This window comes from Ascaphus truei, chromosome 2, assembly GCF_040206685.1.
Source record: "Ascaphus truei isolate aAscTru1 chromosome 2, aAscTru1.hap1, whole genome shotgun sequence".
In the NCBI taxonomy this organism is placed as follows: domain Eukaryota; kingdom Metazoa; phylum Chordata; class Amphibia; order Anura; family Ascaphidae; genus Ascaphus; species Ascaphus truei.
In genome coordinates this window covers 259352727-259377305 of record NC_134484.1, presented here as the reverse complement: position 1 = coordinate 259377305, position 24579 = coordinate 259352727, and the positions used below count along the sequence as shown (strand labels likewise).

The following is a 24579-nucleotide window of genomic DNA, read 5'->3' as shown; positions in this document are numbered from 1 at the left end:
TATCACAGGAGGTTTCTCTGCTCACCTCTGCTCTGCCCCCTCCTCTGATTGGTCTACCTCGCTTTATGACTCCTGTGATTCCTGTGCAACCTCGCTCTGCTTAGTTTCGTTTGCCTTGTGCTGTTTGGATCCTATGCCCAGCTCCCTCTTACCTTTCAGATCTCTTTACCGAACCGCCTTGTCTACTAATCCTCTCTGGCTCCTTGACCCTGGCAACCTCTTGACCTTGCTTACCTCTCGGACCCCACGAATACGGCTCACGGACCTCTACGACTCGGATCTCTACTGCCCTTGGCTATGGACATCACTACGCTTCACTCTCTGCGCCCGGATCTCGCAAGTACTTCGGCTAATCCCTTGTACCCTGGCCTTGGCCACGCTACCAAATCCACACTCCGGGCACGTCCTCACTACTGTGGGTGCGTGGTCTACTCACTCTCCACCTCAGTATTGGGGGTTAGTCTGGTCTGCAGGCAGCACAGCGTGACATTATGCAGAGCCCAACCAACGCAGAACCCTCCCTAACCCCCCCCCCCCCCGAGATGGACCAAATATTAATGGCCCTTACACAACACTGCCAAACTCTCGGGACTCAAGTAGGCACCCTCACGCAACAACTTGCTAACCTTTCCCTCCAGGAAAATCCACCCAGGGTACCACGCACCCCGCTCCTCTCCTCGCCCACCCGAGAGGAAGCCTCCGCCTCGGAATCTAAGATCCCTGCATCCAAACCGTATTCCGGAGACCCACACGCCTGTCGTGGCTTTCTGACCCAGTGCGAGATTCAGTTTGAGCTGGCCCCTAGCCACTTCTCTTCCAACCGCGCCAAGATGGGCTACATTTTCTCTCTCCTTACAGGGAGCGCATTGGCCTGGGCCTCTCCCATGTGGGACGTGCGGACGGATCTTACCAGGGACTAACCCCTCTTCAAAATGGCGTTTCAACAGGTGTTTGACACCCCATCCCGCCGGGACACGGCAGCCTCATCTTTGATGTACCTCACCCAAGGGCGTAGGTCCGTAGCGAAATACGCATTAGAATTCCGGACCATCGCGGCGGAGATTCGGTGGAACGAAGAAGCCCTCATAGCAGTATTTTGGCAGGGTCTGGCCGAGCCAGTGAAGGACGAGTTTGCGACCCAACCACGGCCGGATACCTTGGAGGATCTTATTACCCAGTGTATTCGGGTGGACCAGCACCTTCAGGAGAGACGTCACGAACGCCAGCGTCCCAGGATCGTCATACTCGTCTCCTCTCCTTCTATGCCTTTCAGGGTCCCTCCGGCTATCCTACCACCCCCAGATACTTCTGAACCGATGCAGATTGGCAGTCAGCAAGTTCGGGCTACAGAGAGATCCCGCCAAAGAAACAAGGGTCTTTGCTTCTACTGCGGCTCTCCTGAACACCCGGTGCGTTTCTGCCCCCTGAGGCCGGGAAACGAGCACACCCAGTGAGTTATGCAGGGCACTCCCTGGGTACCATCTCAGCTCGCCCCCTTTCCAAGGACGAATTTCCCAAGAGGATCATGTTACCCATCCTTCTCGAGGGTTCGGATTTCCGTATACCGACCTCCGATCTTCCGCGACTCTGGATCGGGAGGTAACTTCATAGACCATAATTTCGCCATCCAGTACAAGATTCCACTGATCGAGAAGAGGTTTCCCATAGGCCTAGAGGCCATTCATGGACGTCCCCTGCAACCGGACTTTATAAAATTTGAGACTCCCCTGCTTACCTTGTCCACGAAGGATGGTCACTGCGAGTCCATCTCGTTTGATGTTTTTCACTCTGCCACGCTTCAACTTATCCTCGGTTTGCCCTGGCTACAATTGCACAACCACACATTGATTGGAGGGATCATGTACCCATTCAGTGGCAGGCTTCCCCAGAGCTGTCCTTTCCTACCACACTTCTCGCTGGGGTAGAGTCATCCTCCCCTAAACCTTCTCTTCCGGGGACATATACCGACTTTCTGGACGTTTTCAGTAAGACCCAATCCGACCTTCTACCTCCGCATCGCCCGTACGACTGCCCCATCGATTTGGCTCCTGGCGCGACTCTCCCTAAATCCAAGTCTTACCCCCTCTCTGTACCAAAGACCACAGCCATGGCGGACTATATTCAGGAAAATCTCCACAAGGGATTCATTCGACACTCCACTTCTCCAGCAGGCGCAGGGTTTTTTTTTCGTGAAGAAGAAAGACGGTACGCTCAGACCCTGCATTGATTATAGAGGTCTCAACTGCATAACCATCAAAAATCGCTATCCTCTTCCACTCATCTCCGAGTTGACAGGCTACAAGGGGCTACCATTTTTTCCAAGCTCGATTTGAGAGGGGCTTACAACCTTATCCGCATCCAAGAGGGGGACGAGTGGAAAAACGCCTTCAACACCCGTAGCGGCCACTACGAGTACCTGGTGATGCCCTTTGGCCTTTTCAACGCCCCGGACGTCTTTCAGGACTTTATGAATGAGGTCTTCCGCGACGTGCTGAACATTTTCGTAATCATCTACCTAGATGACATACTCATCTTCTCCAAGACCATGGCTCGTTCTCACCCGTCTCCACTCTAACCATCTCTACGCCAAACTGGAGAAGTGCCTCTTTCACCAGACTTCCACAGCCTTCCTTGGCTATGTCATCTCTGAACAGGGGTTTAGTATGGACCCCGAAAAGCTGAAAGCCATACTGGAGTGGCCTCAACCTAAGACCTATTCAACGCTTCCTCGGATTCGCGAATTATTATAGGAAATTTATTCGCAACTTTTCCACTACCGTGGCTCCCATCACAGCCCTTACCAAGAAAGGAGCCAACCCCTTCTCCTGGCCTCCAGAAGCCACTATTGCCTTCGAAACCCTCAAGAAAATCTTCATTTCAGCACCCATCCTCTGCCATCCGGATACCTCTCTCCCTTTGATTCTGGAGGTGGACGCCTCGGACTCTGGAGCAGGTGCAGTGCTCTCCCAAAGAGCTGGGCCCCAAGACAAGCTAAATTCATGTGGGTTCTTCTCTAAAAAAAAAATCTTCGGCCGAGAGGAATTACGATCTCGGTAACAGGGAACTACTGGCCATCAAGATGGCTCTTCTTGAATGGCGACATCTACTGGAGGGCACCCGGGAACCCATTTCCATCCCCACGGATCATAAGAACCTCTTATATTTCGAAGGAGCACGCCGGCTGGGGCCTGGACAGGCTCGGTGGGCATTGTTTTTCGCAAGATTCAAATTATGTTTTATCTTACATACCCGGTACCAAGAATGTTGAGGCTGATGCTTTATCCCAGCAATTCTCGCCAGAAGAAAGGTCAGACGAATCCTCTGAGACCATTCTTCCTTCTAAATTTATCATCTCGGCTAACTCATTCGATGTCTTGGACAAGATCATTAAAGCCCAATCTCACATTCCGAGAGGTTTAGATGTCCCGGACGGAACACTATACGTATCCCCGCAATTCCGGCGGAAAATTCTGGAATGGGGTCATTCTTCCAGAGCTGCCGGCCACCCCGGCTTCAAGAAGACCCTGGATCTCATCAGATGTACCTTCTGGTGGCCCAAGATGGGAAAAGAGGTCCAGGAGTTCACCAGCACCTGTCCCATATGCGCCCAAAGCAAATCCGTTTGACAAAAGCCTTCAGGCTTCCGGCTACCCTTGCCCATCCCCGAACGCCCATGGTCTCATATATCCATGGATTTCATAGTAGAACTTCCACCCTCCAAGGGGATGACTACTATCCTCATCATTGTGGATAGATTCATGAAGCAGGCGCACTTCATCCCTCTCAAGGGCTTGCCGTCCTCTTCTTCTCTGGCGAACACCTTTTCTGAGGTGTTCAGACTTCACGGCATGCCTCCGTCCATAGTATCCGACAGAAATTCACAATTTATCTCCAAATTTTGGCGAGCTTTCTCCAAAAGACTCGGTATTTCCCTCTCATTCTCATCCGGCTACCACACCCAAACCAACGGGCAGACAGAGAGGATGAAAAAGAATTTGGAGCAGTATTTAAGATGCTTTGTGTCCGAGACTCTTGACGACTGGGCCGAGTTGCTTCCCTGGGCTGAGTTCGTGATCAATTCACACAAGAATGAGTCTACCCAAGAATCCCTATTCTTCGCTAATTATGGTTTCCACCCCGCTCTCCTCCCCATTTCCAACATCCCCTCAGGGGTACCAGCAGCCAACATTCGGGTAACCTCCCTACAAGACTCTTGGAGGAAGTTCCAGGCAGCGCTCCTTGGTGCTTCCCACAGATACAAGACCCAGGCCGACCAGCATCGTCAGAAGGCACCCAAATACAAGCCAGGGGATAGGGTGTGGCTCTCAGCCAAGAATATCCGCCTCAAGACCCCAACCCCGAAATTGGCACCCAAGTTCCTGGGTCCTTTCGAAAAGCTCGAAAGTATAAATCCTGTGGCTTACCATCTACGATTACCTGCTACCATGAAGATACCCACCGTGTTTCATGTATCTCTTCTGAAGCCCTGTATTCAGAGTACCCGCTTTCCGGCCAACAACCACAGGCCCAAACCTATCGTTATACAGGGACAGCCAGCATTTGAAATCCAAGCAATCCTGGACTCAAGGATCTCCAGGGGGCTATTATAATTCCAGGCACATTGAAAGGGATATGGCCCGGAGGAACGATCCTGGATACCGCTGGACCAGATCCACACCCCAGCATTGCTCAGACGCTTCCACCTCAAATTTCTGCACAAGCCTTGGGTGGATCGTCCGGAGGTCGATCCTCGAGGGTGGGGGGGAGGGGGTTACTGTAAGGACTCTGGGGACGCGCTGCCCTCGGCACGTCCCTCCCTTACCTTCTCAGCCTGCCTCTGCTCCCTCCGCCCGGGATTCTCGGCGCAGTCAGCGGCGCCTCTACGCACCAATCCCCCGCTGCTCCTTCACAAGCCGCCATCACGCTCTCTGGGCGCGCGTGCTCGGACACCTTACAGAGCGCGCGCCGCACACGATAATTTATTCCCTGCACTTGGCCCCGCCCACCGGCCAATCCAGGACTCTGACACCCCCCCCACGTCTCAAGCTGCAGAAAGACCAGCTATTAACCCCTGCCCTATCACATTAGGTTTCTCTGCTCACCTCTGCTCTGCCCCCTCCTCTGATTGGTCTACCTCGCTTTATGACTCCTGTGATTCCTGTGCAACCTCGCTCTGCATAGTTTCGTTTGCCTCGTGCTGTTTGGATCCTATGCCCAGCTCCCTCTTACCTTTCAGATCTCGTTACCGAACCGGCTTGTCTACTAATCCTTTCTGGCTCCTCGACCCTGGCAACCTCTTGACCTCTCTTACCTCTCGGACCCCACGAACATGGCTCACGGACATCTACGACTCGGATCTCAACTGCCCTCGACCCTAGGCTACGGACATCACTACACTTCACTCTCTGCGCCCGGATCTGGCAAGTACTTCGGCTAATCACTTGTACCCTGGCCTTTGCCACGCTACTAAATCCATACTCTGGGCACGCCCTCACTACTGCGGGTGCGTGGTCTACTCACTCTCCACCTCAGTATTGGGGGATAGTCTGGTCTGCACAGCGTGACAAACCGCAACCAAACATATGGAAAATAATGTGAATATACAGTACATGCCTTTAACAATAAAAATGGACAGTAAATGTACTGCCAGACTTTGTTTGATGGCCTGCTACTCACCTGGCATTCACTTTCAAGGATCAGCACATCCAAGTATACAGGGGGAAGAGCTGGAATATTGAGGCTGCTCTGGGAAAGTGGAGTCACCGAGTGGACAAGAGAAGGCTCAAGACCTTTTTTGTCAGTTTCTGATTGGATATCTTTATGTGATGGAGCATTTGGAAAAATTGAGGGTTCTAGGCTAATAGCCTGCATCTGGGAGTCCAGATTCCCAGGTACTTTAGATGTACTCTGGTTAACATTGGTCCCATCTTCAATACGATCATTCATTTCTTGATTCTCTGTTCTTGACATTAATTCTTTCAGCGCGGCCCAAAGACCTTCAATCCAGGGCTCAACAACTAGCTCAAGGCTAAAGTAAAAAAAGAAAGAAAAAGGCATCACAAAGAAATGCTGAATTAAATACACAAAACAGACTCTTTAATAAGAAGACAAACAGCATATTTTATTTCAGAATGGAGTAATTTAAATATTAGTTACGTCTGTTTTATATTCTACCATAATATATGGACCAAAAGGTTAAGAATAACATAACCATGTCAAGTTCAGTCGTGTGAATACACAAAATTCTATTCATACATATGCAGCAAAATCTGACACAACAGCACCACCAAGGGAATGTATGAAGCAGTTGCAAATCTTGTTACAGTAGCATGCATATTCCAAAAATATGATTAAACTTTAAGTTCATGGAAAAGGAAACACGGTAGAAATTTGGTGATTCAGTTACTCACCTTCCTTAAATTAGAATCATATTTATGATGCGAGGAAAAAGTAATTGAGATTAGTGATCATACCAGGAATTATGCTTTTGTTAAAGCTTTTAAACATTAATTCTTTCTGAAGGGGTTTAAAACAATTTTATTTCTCCTCCTTTTAGAAAATTTAAGATGTTTAAGCAATGATTTTCTTTTGGATATTAAAGAAAAATTAGTACAGAAATCCATGCATTTCACTTCTCCCGTGAAAATAGTCAATTCTCTTATGAAATGTAAAAATAAATGTTTTCATGAGATACAAAATTCCAGCAATATGCCTAAAGCTACAACACCCCCTAACTGACATTCCATAAGAATGTGAATATACAGTACATCCCTTTAATAATACAAAATGTACTTTGTACAATTTTACTGCTCAACCTTTTAGAAAATCGAGAGATTTGATTTTGGATATTAAAGAGAAAGGAGAAAATAAGGTTTAATGGCCTAGACTCAATAGGACTTTGTGAAACGTGCATTAAGACCGCTACCGTAAAAAATAAATGTGGTCGAGCATTAAAATGTAAGCAGCATCACCAACAATAATTTATTTAAAAAATTGGTTGCACTTAGAAAAGTAAGTGAACTATGCAGTAAATATCTCAAGCGTTAGCTCATAGAACTCTGTGCTAAGCAATGCCAGCGATACGCATGTATCTATGTATGCCTTTATTTATATAGTTCTATTGTGCACATGCTGTATAACAGTGTGTCTGCTAACTTTTCCTTTCCCTGCGTGTGCTGATTTTTTTTCTGTAATGCTACTTTATTTGATACATTAAGAAGTAACTTGGGGAGACCAAAAAAGGAAAATGTAAGTCTTTCAAATTCTTCGATTTACTTTGAGTGCTGATCCAGTATGGTTTTTGTTTATTTATATAGTGCCATCAAGGTACATTTATTTATTATTTATTTATAAAATATTTTACCAGAAAGTAATACATTGAGAGTTACCTCTCTTTTTCAAGTATGTCCTGGGCACAGAGTTAAGACAAATAATACATGGTTACAAATACAGTTACATAAATGAACAGGGTATACATTATATACAAGACATTGCATGCACAGTTAAAGAAAATATATATTATGGGCGTATGGAACAGTTACAGACCAGATTAAAATGTGAGACAGCCTTAGATTTGAAAGAACTTAAACTGGTGGTGGATGTAAAAGTCTCTGGTAGGTTGTTCCAGTTTTGGGGTGCACGGTAAGAGAAGGAGGAGCGGCCGGATACTTTGTTGAGCCTTGGGACCATGAACAGTCTTTTGGAGTTTGATCTCAGGTGATAAGTGCTGCATGTGGTAGGGATGAGGAGCTTGTTCAGGTAGCTGGGTAGCTTGCCCATAAAGAATTTAAAGACAAGACAGGAAAGGTGAACTTTGCGCCTAGACTCTAGTGATGACCAATCTAGTTCTTTGAGCATTTCGCAGTGATGTGTGTTGTTGTTGCTTTGGAGAACAAAATGAGAAATTGAATTGTAGAGGGTGTCAAGTTTGCCAAGGTGGGTTTGAGGTGCCGAGCCATATACTATGTCTCCATAGTCAATAATTGGCATTAGCATCTGCTCTGCGATACGCTTTCTGACCAGGAGACTTAGGGAGGATTTGTTCCTGTAAAGTACCCCTAGTTTGGCATAGGTCTTGGTTGTCAGGGTATCAATGTGCATTCCGAATGTTAAGTGGGAGTCAAACCATAAGCCCAGGTATTTAAAACTAGTGACAGGGGTTAGGGTGGTGTTAGTGTTGGTTCTAAACAGGAGCTCAGTCGCTGGAAGCTTTACAAATTTAGCCTTGGTCCCAAATACCATTGTTACAGTCTTGTCAGTGTTTAAAAACAGTTTGTTTTGGGAAATCCAGTTTTCGAGTCTCAAAAAGTCAGACTGAAGAATGTGTTGAAGGTCAGAGAGGCTATGGTTGTGTGCATATAGGATTGTGTCATCTGCATACATGTGTATTGAGGCTTCCTTAAAAGCTGTGGGAAGATTATTAATGAACACTGAGAAGAGTAGGGGCCCCAGAACAGAGCCTTGCGGGACACCACAGGTGATATCCAGGGGGTTGGAGTTAGAGCCTGAGATGGACACATGATGGGACCTTCCTGATAGGTAGGACTGAAACCAGTTTAAAGCATGCTTCCCTATTCCAGAGCTCTGGAGTTTGTTAAGCAGGATAGCATGATCAACTGTATCAAAAGCTTTACAGCAGTAATACACGACATAATTATATAACACTTGTTGGTAAAAAACGCTTCAGACAGGAAAGTAACAATAGGAAAGGGAGTCCCTGCCCCGAAGAGCTTAGAATCTAATATATTTATTTATAAAATATTTTACTAGGAATTAATACATTGAGTTACCTCTCGTTTTCAAGTATGTTCTAGGCATAGAGTTAAGATCACAAATAAAAGATGGTTACAAATACACAGTTACATAAGTGAACAGGGTATACATTGTATACAAGACATAGCATGCACAGTTCGAGATCATATATATTATAGATGTACGCAACAGTTACAGACCAGGTTAAAATATGAGACAGCTTTAGTTTTGAATGAATGAATCTGTGTAAGGAGTCGTGATTTGCGCCGTCCTCGGCGCGCTCTTCTTACCCAGACCAGCAACCAGGTGCTCCGCTCCCGGCAGCACGCCAGCCGCCCCCGCGAGGGGATAACTGCAGAGCCTTCCGGTCCCGCCTCTGGCTTGCATCCTCGCGCTGGCGTCTGTGGTGCATAATGGTATGTAGGTTTGTTCCTCTGTTCCTGTTTAGTTTGCACTATGATTCATACAACTGAGGATCTCTATTGAATGGATCACACAGTCCTTTTGAACTTAAAAGGAATAACCTGGACTCTAAGGCCAAAGACAACACGCCAAGGAGAACTACATTTTCAGCTAAGTAATGAAGTGCACAATGGCTAATTCACCTCCTTGCCCCGGCATACCAAAGAGGCTAGTAAGACATTACTGGGCAGGGTTGCCGATGGGGAGGCAGGGTGAGGAAGAGCTGTGGCAACTGATCTGGGCCCGGCAGCTGCAGAAGGCCAGCACTGGAAGTTGGGCCGGGCAGGAGTTCAGGACAACTTAGGCGTCCAGTTGGCAGGTCTCTGTTGCCTGCCAGGCCCATCCCAAGTTCCACATCTGCCCGTGAGATTGGCGCGGCATCAAAGGCCTCCATTCCTCCTTCCAACCCCTCTCATCTCCCCATCCCCCCAGAAAAATTCTTAGTTGGGGAGGGGTTGGGGCTAATCACACTTCCTGCCAAACTCCATCCCCCTACCCCACTACACCCCGTCTAAGAGAATGACCTAACCCAGCTAAAAGTGCTGTACCACTGTACCAATAAAAACAAATCATACAAAACACATTACGTTAAGTTGTCATTTAAGGGGTTAATGACCACTTAATATATATTGAAATGCATATTTAGATCATGTTAAATATGTTATGGATTTAAGAAGTTGCTTAAAGATTATTTCATGTTATTTTATTACCTATTATAGGCTGGCTAATCTTAACTTGCCTAGGTCTAAAGTGGCCGTTATATACTCTACATAGGCAGGATAGGCCTATCGCCAGCCTGGAGAGGTCATAAAAAATTTGCATAATTTTTGGGTGGTAATCCAATATCTCCAGGTAGCAGAGTCTAGTGAATAGCATGTTAAATGCTCATCAATAAATTATTAGCTGCTAAATTATTATTTTCATGCACTTTTGCATTACATACTACAGCTTAACCACGTTATAGCGCGGTCCTCGGGGGCCACCCAAGACCACGCGTTATAAACGGGGTCGCGGAAAAAAAATGGCCGCTGAAAAAAAATACTGGTGAAATATTGTGCAATAAATGACCCGTTATCACTGCTTCACCGCTTGCAATGCGGCTGTGAATAGGTCGATAAATTTGCATTACATACTAACACCAATTCTTTCATTAATTGATCTTTAGTGAATCCAGGCCAAGTGGCTTAACCGTTTCATGAAAAGGGTTTTATTTATTTTTTGTTTTTTTTTAACCCAACACTGGTGTGTGACCTAATAATAATCCATTTACAGTGTTCAGAAATGTTCCCAATGCCATCAGACTAGAACCTGAAGAATACAAGTGTGGTTACTATGTAGATCTAGGTGTTTCTTTTGCTTCGCTAAATTAAAAGCCAGCAAGTTTACTACATCAAACAATAAAGCATTTGTCGTTATGTAATATACAAAGAGTTTAAGAAAAAAAAAAGTGGTGTTCATTAATATTATATATTATTATTGTAAATTACCCATGCATATTCTTATATGTATAGGGATGATTAGGAGGGATTTAAAAACATACCCCTGTAATGGAAGTTTGTATCATATTAAGAATAGTACAGCTAAACCCCGTTATAACGCGCCTCGCTATACCGCGGTTTTCCCGTGGCTCCCGTTTAAAAAAAAATATATATATTTTTTTTTTTAAAAATGTAAAAAATTTTTTTTTTTGCACACTGCACACACTGCACACACTGCACACACACTGCTCATTGCTCACACTGCACACACACTGCACACTGCACACTCACTGCTCATTGCTTACACTGCACACACACTGCTCATTGCTCACACTGCGCACACACTGCTCATTGCTCACACTGCACACACACTGCACACTGCACACACACTGCTCATTGCTCACACTGCACACACTGACACACTGCTCATTGCTCACACTGCACACACACTGCTCACACTGACACACACTACACACACACACACTACACATATACATAAATCAGCCTTACCTTGGGGGTGATTGGTGAGGCATGTGGCTGCAGGGGGGGGGGGCGTGCCAGTGGGGGTGGTGCTGCGGTGGAGGGGGATGATGGCTGCGGGGGCCCCCGATGCTGCGGGGGCTGGTGGGATGGCCCGGTGCAGCGCAGGGGGGCATGGAGGGGGGGGGCAGGACGACCCTGCGCTACGGCAGAGCCAGGGGAAGCGGAAGTCGGAGGGGCATCCCCCCTCCCATCTCCTGTCCCGCGGTGACAGGGGAAGCTGAAGCCGGAGGGGAATCCCCCCTCCTGTCCCGCGGTGACAGGGGAAGCCGGAACCGGAGGGGCATCCCCCCTCCCATCTCGTCCCGCGGTGACAGGGGAAGCTGAAGCCGGAGGGGAATCCCCCCTCCCATCACGCGGTGACAGGGGGAAGCCGGGACCGCGGGGTAAATATGCACTGATGCGGCGGCCATTTTTTTTTTTTTTAATTAGCGCGACCCCGTTAGTAACGCGGTGGTCTCGGGGTGGACCCCGAGGACCGCGTTATAACGGGGTTTAGCTGTACGTGTATGTAGGCCTTTTACTAAGGTACACAATGGTAATTCGATTTGTCTGATGTTCATGTTTGTCGCACTTATTGTATTATCATTTCTTGTATTCTATTTTGTCTTTTGTAAAGTGCTGCGTACAGTACATGGTTGAGGCTATATAAATAAACAAAATGAACTCTACATTACTAATACTTTGTAGGGTGCCAACGGGTTAGTCCCACCATCTAAACAAAGAACTCTGGGTTTTTTTTAGACTGCTTATCTTGACCCCTTTTGAATCTCAGTACATACCCTGTATTATTTCTTTTCTATACACCCTGTAGAAAAACTCCAATTAAAAAAATAAATAATAAATTGTATCTGATTGTAAGACTAGTTATACATTATTTGTTTTAGAAGATCATATTAAAGTTATGTTTGGGGGTTTCTCTTTATATTACCAGCTGTTCAGTTTACCTTTCGGTGGAATTGTTATGCATTTGCTCTTTTCTTTTGCAATATTATATTGTGTATTGTTACATTTGAGATGTTATTGTTATATAATTCAATGTAAATAATGATATAATATTGTAGAATTCAATGCATGTGTATTAATTTATTTTCACTTGACCCATTACTCTGATAAGCAACATGTTGGTTGTCTATCTATTTATGATACAGTTCTTTGAACTATTTTTTCCTGTATTGTTTTTTCACTTGTTTTATTTTTCCACTTTTTTTCCCCCATAGAATTCAATAGATCAAAGTCTTGTTCTACATTCTTTTGAACTCAGTAAAGGTATGGAATCAAAAAGTAGTAAGAGTCCCTAAAAACTTTAACTAGTTGCTCCTATCAACTATGATTATGGAATGTCACTTAAACTTCATCAGCTTTCTCTTAACATCACAAGTAGCTCGCAATCCTGAATGGGGTCATGAAAATCAATAGCCGATCTTACCCTATACAATCATCAGCATAACCGGTCTCATAAAAATGTTTTGCCCCCAGTTCCTGAAGTCTCCTGTCAATTATTTTTCCACCATTGCAGAAGTAGGTATACTCAGAGTCTCCTAAGGCTGAAAAATCGACACCATGCAGAGAACAAAAGGAAGGACAAAACATATGTGTATATTATTACAGGAGCCTTTTACATTATATCAAATGTACAGCTGTCTTGAGATTGGGGTGGGTGACTGAATAAAATGTAGGCATTACTTGAAGACACCTTTCTAGGTCTATGACTTCTCTAATAGCAGTCTCTATCGTCCTCTGGAACACACAATGTTCATAAAATAAGATGTTCATGTAATAGGACTTGACATTACAACAAACATCTGTTCTTTAACAATAATCCCAGGGTTTTACTCTAAGGGGATTATTCATTAAAATATGATATTGTCAATTAGGGCACTATCAAATGGAAACTCCCACTGAAATCAATATGAGTTTCTGTGCGCTAGGCACCCAATCAGAATTATCGCTCTTTAATGAATAGCCACGCGAGTATCCACAGCATTGCCTTAGTTCAGTGGTACCCAACTCCAGTTCTCAAGAACACTCAACTGGTTAACTTTTAAGGATATCCATGCTTAAGCACAGGTTGCTCAGTCTTTTTAATTGAACCACCTGTAATGAAGCAGGGATATCCTTAAAATCTGACCGGTTTGTAGTTGGGAACCACAGACTTAGTTGAAGTTATAAATACCTGGGATCATTACATCAAAGATGGCTGATTACATTTCTATACCATATAAATGCTAATGTCTGACAGGTGTGAAACCAATATTTTTTACAACAAAATTAGGTAAATTAAAAAGTAAGGTTATCTACAACAGTAAACATAAGAAAGATTAATCTAATCTATTACCCACGTGGCTACCAATATATTTTCTATGAAAATCTTGTATATGTAATATATATTAGTTACACATGTAGAGAAAGTGTTAGTCTTGGAAAGGAGCATGTTATGCTTACTTATGCGGACTTAGTTTCCGATGACTAAAATTTGTGTTTCTAAAATTATTTTAAAAGAAAATAGACTAAAATACGTAATATAGCACAATTCACGACTTTGTCATACATCTGCTAAGCATTCATTATTGATTGATGTAGCACACGAGCCATGCGGGATACCTAATAATCCATATTTCAGATGTGCAAAGTGATCGTCTGGCAGCTCCTTGTTTTGGATTTTCTTCACAAATTTCAAAGCAGGGTCTGGTGGATCCCCAGTACCAGTTGTAGAGGTGACTATAACCACAGGGTCTCTCTCTGCCTCCAAGTTAAACTGCAAATGATGTAGACAATCAAGGTTAGTTTACAGAGTTAGGGTTTTCTAGAGCACTGTCAGTTCTTCGCTAAGAGGTGCTATCTTTATTGTGCGAAGAGGGATCTTCTGTGCGGGTGGAGGGGGGGGGAAGGAGGATGTTAAAAAGGTTGGAGATGTTCAACTAGGAAGAAAGGGGGTGGGCGGAGGACAAGCAAGAGGCAATGGACTAGAAATAGATAGGAATGGGGAAATGCCTGGGTGTCAAGGGGATGGAGTGGGTGGAAGGGGGAATTTAGCAAACATATTAGCAGCCCATATTAAATACAGATAATACTAGTAAGCTTCTAAAGACTAAATCCAAATGGGAAGAGAAAGGCAGGAACAGATAAAATGACAATAGAAGAGAGTACAGGGAAAACGGCGGTGCATCTGCTGCTGCTGCTGAAGTTTGGAAACCACAAACTGCAAACCACAAAATATCCTAGGTGCAAAAATTTATTTTAGGGCATAGTAACAGCCAAAAAGAACACTCTGACGCGTTTCACGTGGTATCCCTAAAATAAATTTTTGCACCTAGGATATTTTGTGGTTTGCAGTTTGTGGTTTCCAATCTTCAGCAGCAGCAGCAGATGCACCACCGTTTTCCCTGTACTCTCTTCAATTGTTTCCTGGTAGGAGCACGCAGGACAGGACCAGGATATCCCCAAGGTCAGCAGTGAGTAATCCATTTACTTCATTTATGTGATCAGTCCTACACACGGTTACCTAGACCACCACATAAGACATACCTATATGGCTAGTGGCATAATCTATGGGAGTGTGTTTAACATTGGACTATCTGGAATCCTGAGTCTTATGAACTATCCTATGCTATGAAGATGTTTATATTTTTATACCATGATCAAACATTGCCTACTCCTGGTTAGCATCACAAGTGGGAATTAACCCTCCCCTTCCCTTAAATGACAATAGCACAGATGAAGTCCCAATGCAAAAAGCCTAGCAGATGAAATAGGGGAGCTTGACATAATAGCTAGAAAGGAGAAATATGATATATGATGGGCATTACTATGGTGGGATGAAACTCATGACTGAGCAGTTAATTTAGAGTCATTGAGCAAATAGAAGTAGTGGGGTATGTTTATAATGTTAAACCAGATTTAAAACCTATTATAAAGAGAAGAGGTTTATGAAGGGAATGAGGAAAATGTGGAGACTTTGTGAATATAAATTAGCAGTGGAGGCAACAGTACAACGAAAATGCTTGTAGGGATATACTACAAACCACCAATTATCTGCGATAGAGGAAGCCAAAATACTTTTGCAAATGGAGAAGTCAGCAAAACTAGGTCATGTTTTCATAATGGGTGATTTTAAGTATCCAGATTTTCTGGAGCAATGAGATTAGCATTACAACGATAGGAAAAGGTGGGGGGGGTTTTTTGGGGGGGGGCCTAAAAAATAATTACATGGCCCAAGTTATTGAAGAAACAACCAGGAAAGGGATATTACTTTCTGGACTTGGTAATATCAAACAATGTAGAGTAATAACAAATATTGAAGTCAGGGAACATTTGAGCAAACAGTGACCATAATATGGTCTCATTTGAAACAAACCACATTATATAGGATCAACATAGACTGTGGGAGATGTATCAAAGTAAAGAGAGTTTGTTTTAATGTATTGCTCCATTTTCTGCTCGCATTTGTATCAAATGTAAGCATTTCTAACATTTGACACTAATTGCTGGCAAGAAAAATTTACGCCACCTCAGACCTCAATTTTTTGGGGACCTCAATAGAACATACAATAGTGTTGCAGGGAGACACATCTCATAATCTATGAGTCATGTAATGCTTTCCTATCTCCTATTTACACAAACCGCAATTTAAACTTACAGGAGATACCGGCACCCGATACATAGCCTGTACCTCGGGAAGCAGGGAGTCCCTGGACCTGAAATTAATGTGGTTCTGCTCCGGAGATCCCCTGCTTCAATCCTATGTACTAAAAACGAGCGAGATTGCCTGTGCAGGGAGACACAGAGAGAGGGACCACTTCGCTCTGCGGCCCGGTAGGATTAACGCAGCGGGAGTCCCATTCAGAAGCAGGGACCCCCGCTGTGTTAATCCTTATGGGAAATTAGTCTATGGAGTTTAGCCTAGGGAAGCTGCGATCAGGGTCTATTGAGCTGCAGTTTCCTTGCAACCAAATCTGAAGTAAATGATACTCCATCTGTAAATGGCAGATGAGGTTTAATACAGATAAATGTAAAGTTATACATTTGGGAGGCAAGAATAAACAGGCTTCATACAAATTAAATGGGACACAATTAGGTGAATCCATGATAGAGAAGGATTTAAGAGTGCTTGTAGACAGCAGGTTTAGCTGCTCAATATGTAGGTGCTCAATATCAGACAGTAGCTGCAAAGGCAAATAATATATTATCTTGCATAAAACAGGGTATGAGTGCAGTTTGTGACAAGCGCAAAGGAAATACTTGTATAACCAATATAGAAGGTTCCTATTAATACACACACAAAATGTAAAGCGATTCAACATACGTGAATATATATTCACAGAAACCTCTAATGGAACTGCAGCTCTGAAGAAATGTCATGTTCAAACACAAAGAAATACAGGAAGAAAACAAAGTGCAGGACTCCTACACTATGTGTATTGGACACACACAAAAATACAAAAAAAACATAACCGGTGTTAAAAGTGAAAAAAAAAACATATAAAAGGGGAAGACCCACTCACATGTTAAGGGAGCAAAGGAGATCAATGGAGAGTAAAGTCCAGGTGATGGCAGTCCTTGATTCCAATGGCTTGGTACAAGCAAGGAATATATTGGGGGGGGGGTGGGGGCGGAGGTGGAAAGGAAGGCAAAAATAGTGCAATACAATTTATTACAAAAACGGCGAGAGAAAAGTGATGCACTAACAAGACAGTAGGTCAAATGCAGAAAGAACTGTGTAGCATTGCAGGGGAACGCTGGAACGCTGAATCCTCTTACTGTCCTCTCTCTCCGTCAGCCCAGCTGTTTGTCGCAGGCCCGCCCAGTCGATGGCATCACGGATGTGGGCGGCGATAGGCGTGAAGAAAGTATGTGTGCCAAAAGGCGCGGATAACAGGGGAAATCAGCTGCTCAGACACTGCACTAAAAAACAAACAGCCTTGTTAGTGAAGGAAACACCCTACACGTGTCACTCTTGAAAGAGCAAAGCAGTCAGAGGATTCAGCGGTCCAGCTCCTTGCTTGTACCAAGCCATTGGATAAAAGAACTGCCATCATCTGGAATTTACTCTCCACTGATATCCTTTGCTCCCTTAACATGGGAGTGGGTCTTCCCCTTTAGATATTTTATTTCACTATTTGTATTTTTTGCATTTGTATGTGTGTCCATTCCACCTAGTCTAGTGGTTTTGCGATTTGTTTTCTTGCTGCATAAAACATGAATGGATGGTATGGATGGAAGAGAACAAATCATAATTTTACCACTGTATAAATCCTTAGTAAGTCCACACCTTGAATATGATCTACAGTTTTGGGCACCACTACATATAAAAAAAATATGGAACTATAAAAATTACAGAGAAGAGCCACAAAATAAATAGAGGGTGTGTGTTAGGACCAGTAGGTCAGGCCAGAATCTGCACTTGTGTTAAGCATCCATTTTGTCTGTTCATAACCAGTTAAGATTCTGTAGTCAGCCTTTTGCTGAAATATAATTTCTAATGCACTCAGTATTCTGCCAAGTTACATTTCCTTTTTCCCTTGTTCAGGATATTGCTAAGATACTTTTTGTATTGTCAGTTTCCTGCTGTTTTAGTCAGTAAACAATAAGACTGGTTCTTTTAGAAAGGCAGAATCGTATAACTTAGTTGCTAGAGATTCAAGGTCTCTTTTGATAACAGACAATGAATAAGCTATGTATTCAGACAGTGCCTGTATTGGGAGAATCACGTCCCAAAATCATGCCACTAATATGTCCTGCCCCTAAATCACGCCTCTAATCAAAGCTAAGCCCAAGCCACACCCAGGTTACACGTATGTTACTCCTCTAACCAAACCCATCTGTTTCCCTGTATAAAAATCATAACCCTATGCTTAATAAACTGAGACAAAGGAATTTGAAATCTGGCTTCTGTTACGTTTCGTTTCATTCGTTTTCCGGGCCCGTGATATCATTAAAATCAGAGATAACAAGTGTCAGTGTGTGAAAAGCTTCCCGGGGGAGTCTGCTGCACGGTGCAGATGTGTGAATCCAGTCACAGAAGCCTAGGCAGGGAAAAGGTTTCCATTCAGGGTGCAAGGTCTTATTTACGAAGAAAGTCGAGTTACATTTGTTTACATTAGGAAAGAGGCATCTAAGAGGGGTTAGGCCTTGCCCCCGCTGCCTATGCTGTGGCGGACGCTGCACGGACTAGAGCCCTCCCCTCAATGGCGCCGGACCCGCTGCGAGGGGGGGCCGCAGCGCTGGGGCGAGAGTTGCTCCTGCTTTCAATAGAATTGAGAGCAGGACTTGCGACGAGCGATAAGGCACGCCCCCCGGCGGTTCAGCCAATGAGGGCGAACCTGCCGGGTGATGTCATGGCCGCGCCCCTGACACCCTTCCCCCCCCCCCGGTCTCTCTTCCTGCAGTGAGCTGCAGACCGGGGAATCGGCTGCACGCGCCGCCAATCTCGCGGGCACGCGTTGCAGTGGAGTTACCGAGGCCTTAGCCTTATGATAACTGTATAAAAGTATATTCAGGAAAATTACAAGGAGCTTTCAATATAACTATTCATCCTAAGGACAGTATAAATGACACAGGGTCATCCCTTTTCACCAGCAACAAAAAGGAAAGCATTCTGTACAGTGAGAGCAGTTAAAATGTGGAATTCATTACCCTATGGAGACTGTTATGGCAGATACCTATTGTATCTTTAAGAAAAGGTTAGTCATCTTTTTCGAAAGGAAAGATATACAGGGATACAAATAAGTAAAAGGGGAAGGATGTTGACCCAGGGAGAAAACTGATTGCCATTATTGGAGTCCAGAAGGAATTTAATTTTCCCCTTATGAAACAGCATTGGATGATGTTTCACTGGTTTTTTTTGTTTGTCTCCCTCTGGATCCATAACTGTAAATACAACTATAGGATGAATAACTGTTGTCTACATGTAACATAGGTTCAACGTTGTAAATCTTAGCGGCCCATGGACAAGAATGTAGCCTTTAAAATAGCACATAGACATCTACAGTATGCTGCATACTTTTTTTTATATATTAATAGAAGTCCCAACTGGTAGGTCTTGTGATATGTTGGGAGCCCCCCGTTCAAGAGACATTTTTTTAAAATAGATAACAACATTGCAATGTTCTAGCGATATATACATATATTCTAATCATTAGAACCTCATGAAAGCATGTATCACTGGCAAGAAAGTAACAGATTATAATGTACTTGAAAAACGTAACATAATGTGGGGTCCTGTCTCATGGTTAGCCAAGAACCGAGGCAACAAAGTGCACAAGATTTATTGAACAAAAATCCCATATAGAGAAATGTTTTATTTCTAAAAATTAGGATTAACATTTTTGCTCCAGTTTTGCACTTGGGAGGACTTTGATGCCCTTTATACTGTACATGTTGGAAATGTGCAGCATTCCTATAGTAGAAGCACTCATGATACTGAAGTTTACTTGGCCACGGGTACACGACCAGCGAGAACCTCACGCAAAGGGGAATCAGCAAAATCCATATACCACGAAAGATGAATGCACTTAAGTGATCTCAATACAAAAAAAGAAGAAGCAATTTATTAGTTTAAAAAAATGGTTATTTAATAAATTGCATTTTTGTATTGTGATCACTGGAGTGCCTTCATCTCGTGTTATATGAAAACGTGAAGCAACCAGACTGACGACTGACACTGTCAAATAATGAGTCACTGTCCTGTTCTAATTCTTTTTAACAATGAATCATTCAAATAAGTAATTGCATGAATGAAAAATAAACACCTTAATGAAACTATAAAAGATGGGTCACCGGAATCTTGCGAATCGAACTACAATGTAGGATGCAAAGTCTACCTGGACTCCAGAAGGCCAATGTTGAATATTGAGAACTGTGATCTAGGATTCCAGTGTCCTAAATAAACGGACCTTGGAAGTAGTATTATAGGCAATTCATAAGTTCACTTTGGTGAGTGTGTTCAGTGCAAGTACCAGTCTGCTTGCCATGTGATTAAAAGGAAGAAAGATCTAGGAATAAACTAAGCATATCAAAAGTTCTGCTTAAGAAATATTGTTGTAAAATGCAAATCTTCTACCTAAATGTCAGGTCCTTTTTGTGTCTGTGGGAGGGAGAACGTATAAATATTATGATGATGGAATTGTCATTTTAAATTGCTGCCAACTACAGTAGGACTCAACTTGAACTGTCAGTTACATTTCATGTTTGTAATTACAAATAAACGTATCCAAAAATACATTTTCAATTAACAATAAATAACATATCAATCATTTTGTCTGTAGTATGCTGCATATCATTTTTAAGCATCTTTAACGTTGATGAGGGTTATTTATTAAGCTGCGACAGTGCAGAACGGGGCACTATCGCACAAACTACGATTCACTTCAAATGGGAGATTCCCTGCGACAGTGCTCGATCGACACTATCACACTATCGACACTATCACAGCTTAATTAATAACCCATATTTCTATTGCTTTTTGAACTTGGTTTCATTTTTAGTTAAAACTGTGTGCGCGAGAGGGATTATTTATCAATAATAATGTTATTGTTGTAATACTTGTATACAATGGGACGATTGGTTAGCTGCATAAGAAATCCTGCAGCTCTCAATTGATTATAAAGAGAAACTGGAGAATTGGGCTACTCCAAAGTGCTTTTAAATTTCTTTGTTATTTTTTTAATATCTTAACTTAAGTACCTCACGAGTCAAAAAGATGAAGAGCTGCAGAGTCTGTTATTAATACTGGCAGGTCAGGTCACTGTAATCAATAGCTCCAGTATCCCTAAGATAACAATTGTGTCAAGTATTTTGGCAAATTATCAATATTGCTTAAATATTTGATACAAAAGATTATTACAGCTCAATACATAAAAATTCAATACTTCTGATACATGGAGGGGGGGAAAACCCAATAGCAAGTGGCACTCCTGGTAGCTAAATATATGCCTCTGGCATAATGTGCACATATAAGGATACATCAATAAACAATCATTGGTTCAAAAGGGTAGACAAATACAGCACAATGAACTAGTCTGAAATAGACATAATAGAGCAAGGCTCTTATATCTATCACTTTATGCTTCTTTAATTGTGGAATACATTGCGTCACATGGTAAATCAGTAGAATCCATCAGGTAAATTGTTTTTAATGCTATCTTTATATTGTTTAAATAAATGGTGCCAATGCAACACATAGGCCAAGATTCACAAAACGGTGGTTGGTGTTCCTAGGCAGGCTTAATCCAAAACACACCTTCCGGCATGTCTTAGTAAATATAGCAACTTATAGCCCATCCAAGCAAATGAGCTGTGAAGTGTTTTCAGGCATGGAAGGTGTCATATCGATTAATGCTACTTAGTAAATATTATTTTTAACCCTATGGGTGCCCCTTGATGTAGCTACTACATCATGAGGTCTGGCACTCCAGGGACCCCATGACGTAATGGTGAAGTCATATTCTATTGTCGGGAAGATCACGTTCTGCAGAAGAGAAATGGAAGAGGACTGTCATCAGCGACGCTGCAATCCCGTGATCACTCCAGAAGAGTGGTCACCAGAAAGCAAAAAGGGGCCAGAGAGGCTGTGGCCCCTTTGGGACACGTAAAGGGTCAATGGCCACAGTAATACCTCCTACCCGACCCTCTATTTTTTTATTTTTTAATAATGGGAACCAGAATGTTCCTTGAGCTGAACCGCATTACTTTCAGCAACGGAGATACTTACAGATGAAGGTACCAGCATCACTTCCTGGTTTTCACTCTGAGATTTAAATCTCCCGTGTCACGCAGACCAATTGGAGGCTGCAACAGACTAAAACGTCAGTGTCTTCATCGGTAAGTATCTCGGGTTGTGTTATGTTACTGTGGTCTATATTTAATAAATGAACACATCCAGGACATGTTGAACTTTGGGCTCATAAACATATTAACAAGATTGCAAAAGAGCTGCCCTGAGCTGCAGGGATCAGTGAGTAAAGACACTGATTGACACTGAGATTGTTGCAGGGGAGCCTGATTCAATTCCCGGTGTCGGCTCCTTGTGACCTTGGCAAGTCACTTTATCTCCCTGTGCCTCAGACACAAAAAAAAACATAGATTGTAAGCTCCACGGGGAAGGGACCTGTGCCTGCAAAAATGTCTCTGTAAAGCGCTGCGTACAACTAGCAGCACAATACAAGAACATGCTATTATTAATCATATGATAATAAATTGAAACCAATTATTAAGAGTCTGTTACAAAATACAGAAGCCTACAAAAGGTTGAAGCCAATGTAACTTGTCAAAAACAACCTTTCCTAAAGAATGTCATTGGCATCTAACCATGACAAAAGCTAGGATTTGGCTGCTTTAGTATCAAAAGTTTTTATTTATGGTTATCCCGCCCTGTCCATATCAAAGGGCCAATAAAGATAATGTCAGGGATAGGGTTTTTTCTTGCGCAATACAGGGATATCACACAAAAAGGTATAAATTGCCAAAGCAGATTAAACTTGCATGTCTCCTTACAAGGTCTACAAACTAAATTTAAAAATGTGTTTCTCCAATACTTACAGGTGTCAGATTTTGTTCAAGAGATGCATCAATCATCTAGATAAAACGGATTATAGTGCTGCATTTTTTACCTGTGTTAACTTGTCTGAATACATACTACTTCACTGTTTACTAATTTCAGAGACTATTATTAAGAAACATGTGAAGTGTTCACTAAACATTACCACTAAAGAAAATAATCACCAATTCAAGCCACTCTTGTGGTGCAACAAGCGAATTGTTATACACACACAATCACAACTGTTTTTCCAGCACAGGCAACATATATTACATGTTACCTAGTATGCATCATAGTGCTGTTTCATTAATTGCGTTTAGGCTTAGATTTGAGAAACTATTAATCAGATCTTACATTAAGAAACAGCAACTCAAGATTACAAAGGAGGTGATTGCTTTTACTTTAGTGCATCCTTTGCAGCATAAGTAAGGCTACGGCCCCAGTGCCTGCGCTGCACGCCCGCCTGCGAGGCTGGCGGCGCGTGCAGCCGAATTCCCCGGTCTGCAGAGCTGCAGGGGGGAAAACAGGGGGGGTAAGAGGGGGGACGTGAAGGGGGCGCAGCCATGATGTCACCCGGCAGGTTCGCCCTCATTGGCTGAACCGCCGGGGGCCTGGCCTAGCGCTCTGTCACGAGTCCTGCTCTCAGTTTTCTTGAGAGCAGGAGTTTCTGTTGGCGCAGCACGGCGGTTCCCCCTCACAGCGGGCCCGGCCCCATTGTGGGGCGGCTATTGTCCCTGCAGCGTCCGCCACAGCGGGCGCTGCAGTAGCCAGTGGGGATCTGGCCCTAGAGGGCAAACTAATATGTAACACAGTACAATCAAACAATTAGGTGTTGTGTCTCACCTTATTCATGTCTTTTAGTGAATGAATATCAGCGACAAATCCATGGTTATCTGCCTGCTGGCCTATTTCCTCTGCAATAGCTTTTGCCTGGCCCTGCTGTGTGCCATAGAGGATCAAACACCTCCTCTTTAGTGCACCACACATAGTATAGTACCAACTGCTCTGTAGAAAGGATAGAAGGAGAACAAGTGTAATAGATCTGCAAAGACTAGTTACTGTAAAACTCACACTTGGGCCTTATTGTAGATACACCAAAGTGGTGGTTTGGTCCCGTTTTTGGACTAAAAAGATTGCAATGGGGATTTTCAGCCTTGGACAGTATAAAATAAGGCTGATATGCCCAGATCCACAAAAGGGATTAGCTTTAGTACGCCTCAGTGAAGTTGGGCCTTATTCTATAAAACTGTAATAGCGTCAATCCAGCACTATGGCAAGGAAAGCCCCCTTAAAGTAATCTGCGCTATCACAGTTTACAGAATAAGGCCTTTAGTAAGATTTATGCTTTTCACCCAGAATATATATAAATATTATTTCTATAAAATATTATTTCCTCCAGATGCAAACATTTTGGGGCATATTACAACCCCGCAATGTAAATTTTACAACTAAATATAAATTTAGACCGTAGGAAGTCTTTGAAGCTGAAATGTGGCAATTTTGGATACTGATAAGATGAAATAAGAAAGAACTTTTTTACATAAATTAATATACAGCTATTCTGTCCTAACAGTGTTAAACCTTTTGTCACATAATCCCAAAATGGATGACATTTATAAATGGTTTGGAACGGCAGATCTTTTCAACAGCAAAATGCTAAATACATACTCAAGATATGTGCTCAGTAAAACATTTCAAGCACTATCTACAGTAAGTAAAATTGTGAAATCCTGAGAATTATATGGCAAAATAACTTACTCAACCATATTTTTACTAATGTGATGTTGTGCATATAAAGCTCAAGAGCAACAT

General features: G+C 43.2%; 1 protein-coding gene across 8 annotated transcripts in view; it reads right to left on the bottom strand.

The window, feature by feature from the left end:
• The window catches only part of MTRR (5-methyltetrahydrofolate-homocysteine methyltransferase reductase), a 92462-nt gene that overhangs the window by 64807 nt on the left and 3076 nt on the right, over positions 1-24579 (bottom strand). For 4 of the 8 annotated variants that reach the window (XM_075586173.1, XM_075586176.1, XM_075586174.1 and 1 more), the window contains 5 exons: positions 23611-23772; positions 13836-13989; positions 12661-12778; positions 9042-9152; positions 5677-6028 (listed from right to left, as the gene is read on the bottom strand). In XM_075586173.1, coding sequence (XP_075442288.1) covers positions 5677-6028; positions 9042-9152; positions 12661-12778; positions 13836-13989; positions 23611-23754 — 879 coding nt within the window. In that variant the 5' untranslated portion in view covers positions 23755-23772. The remainder of the gene's footprint in view (positions 1-5676; positions 6029-9041; positions 9153-12660; positions 12779-13835; positions 13990-23610; positions 23773-24579) is intronic. The other 4 variants (XM_075586175.1, XM_075586177.1, XM_075586179.1 and 1 more) reach the window with 2 other exon arrangements.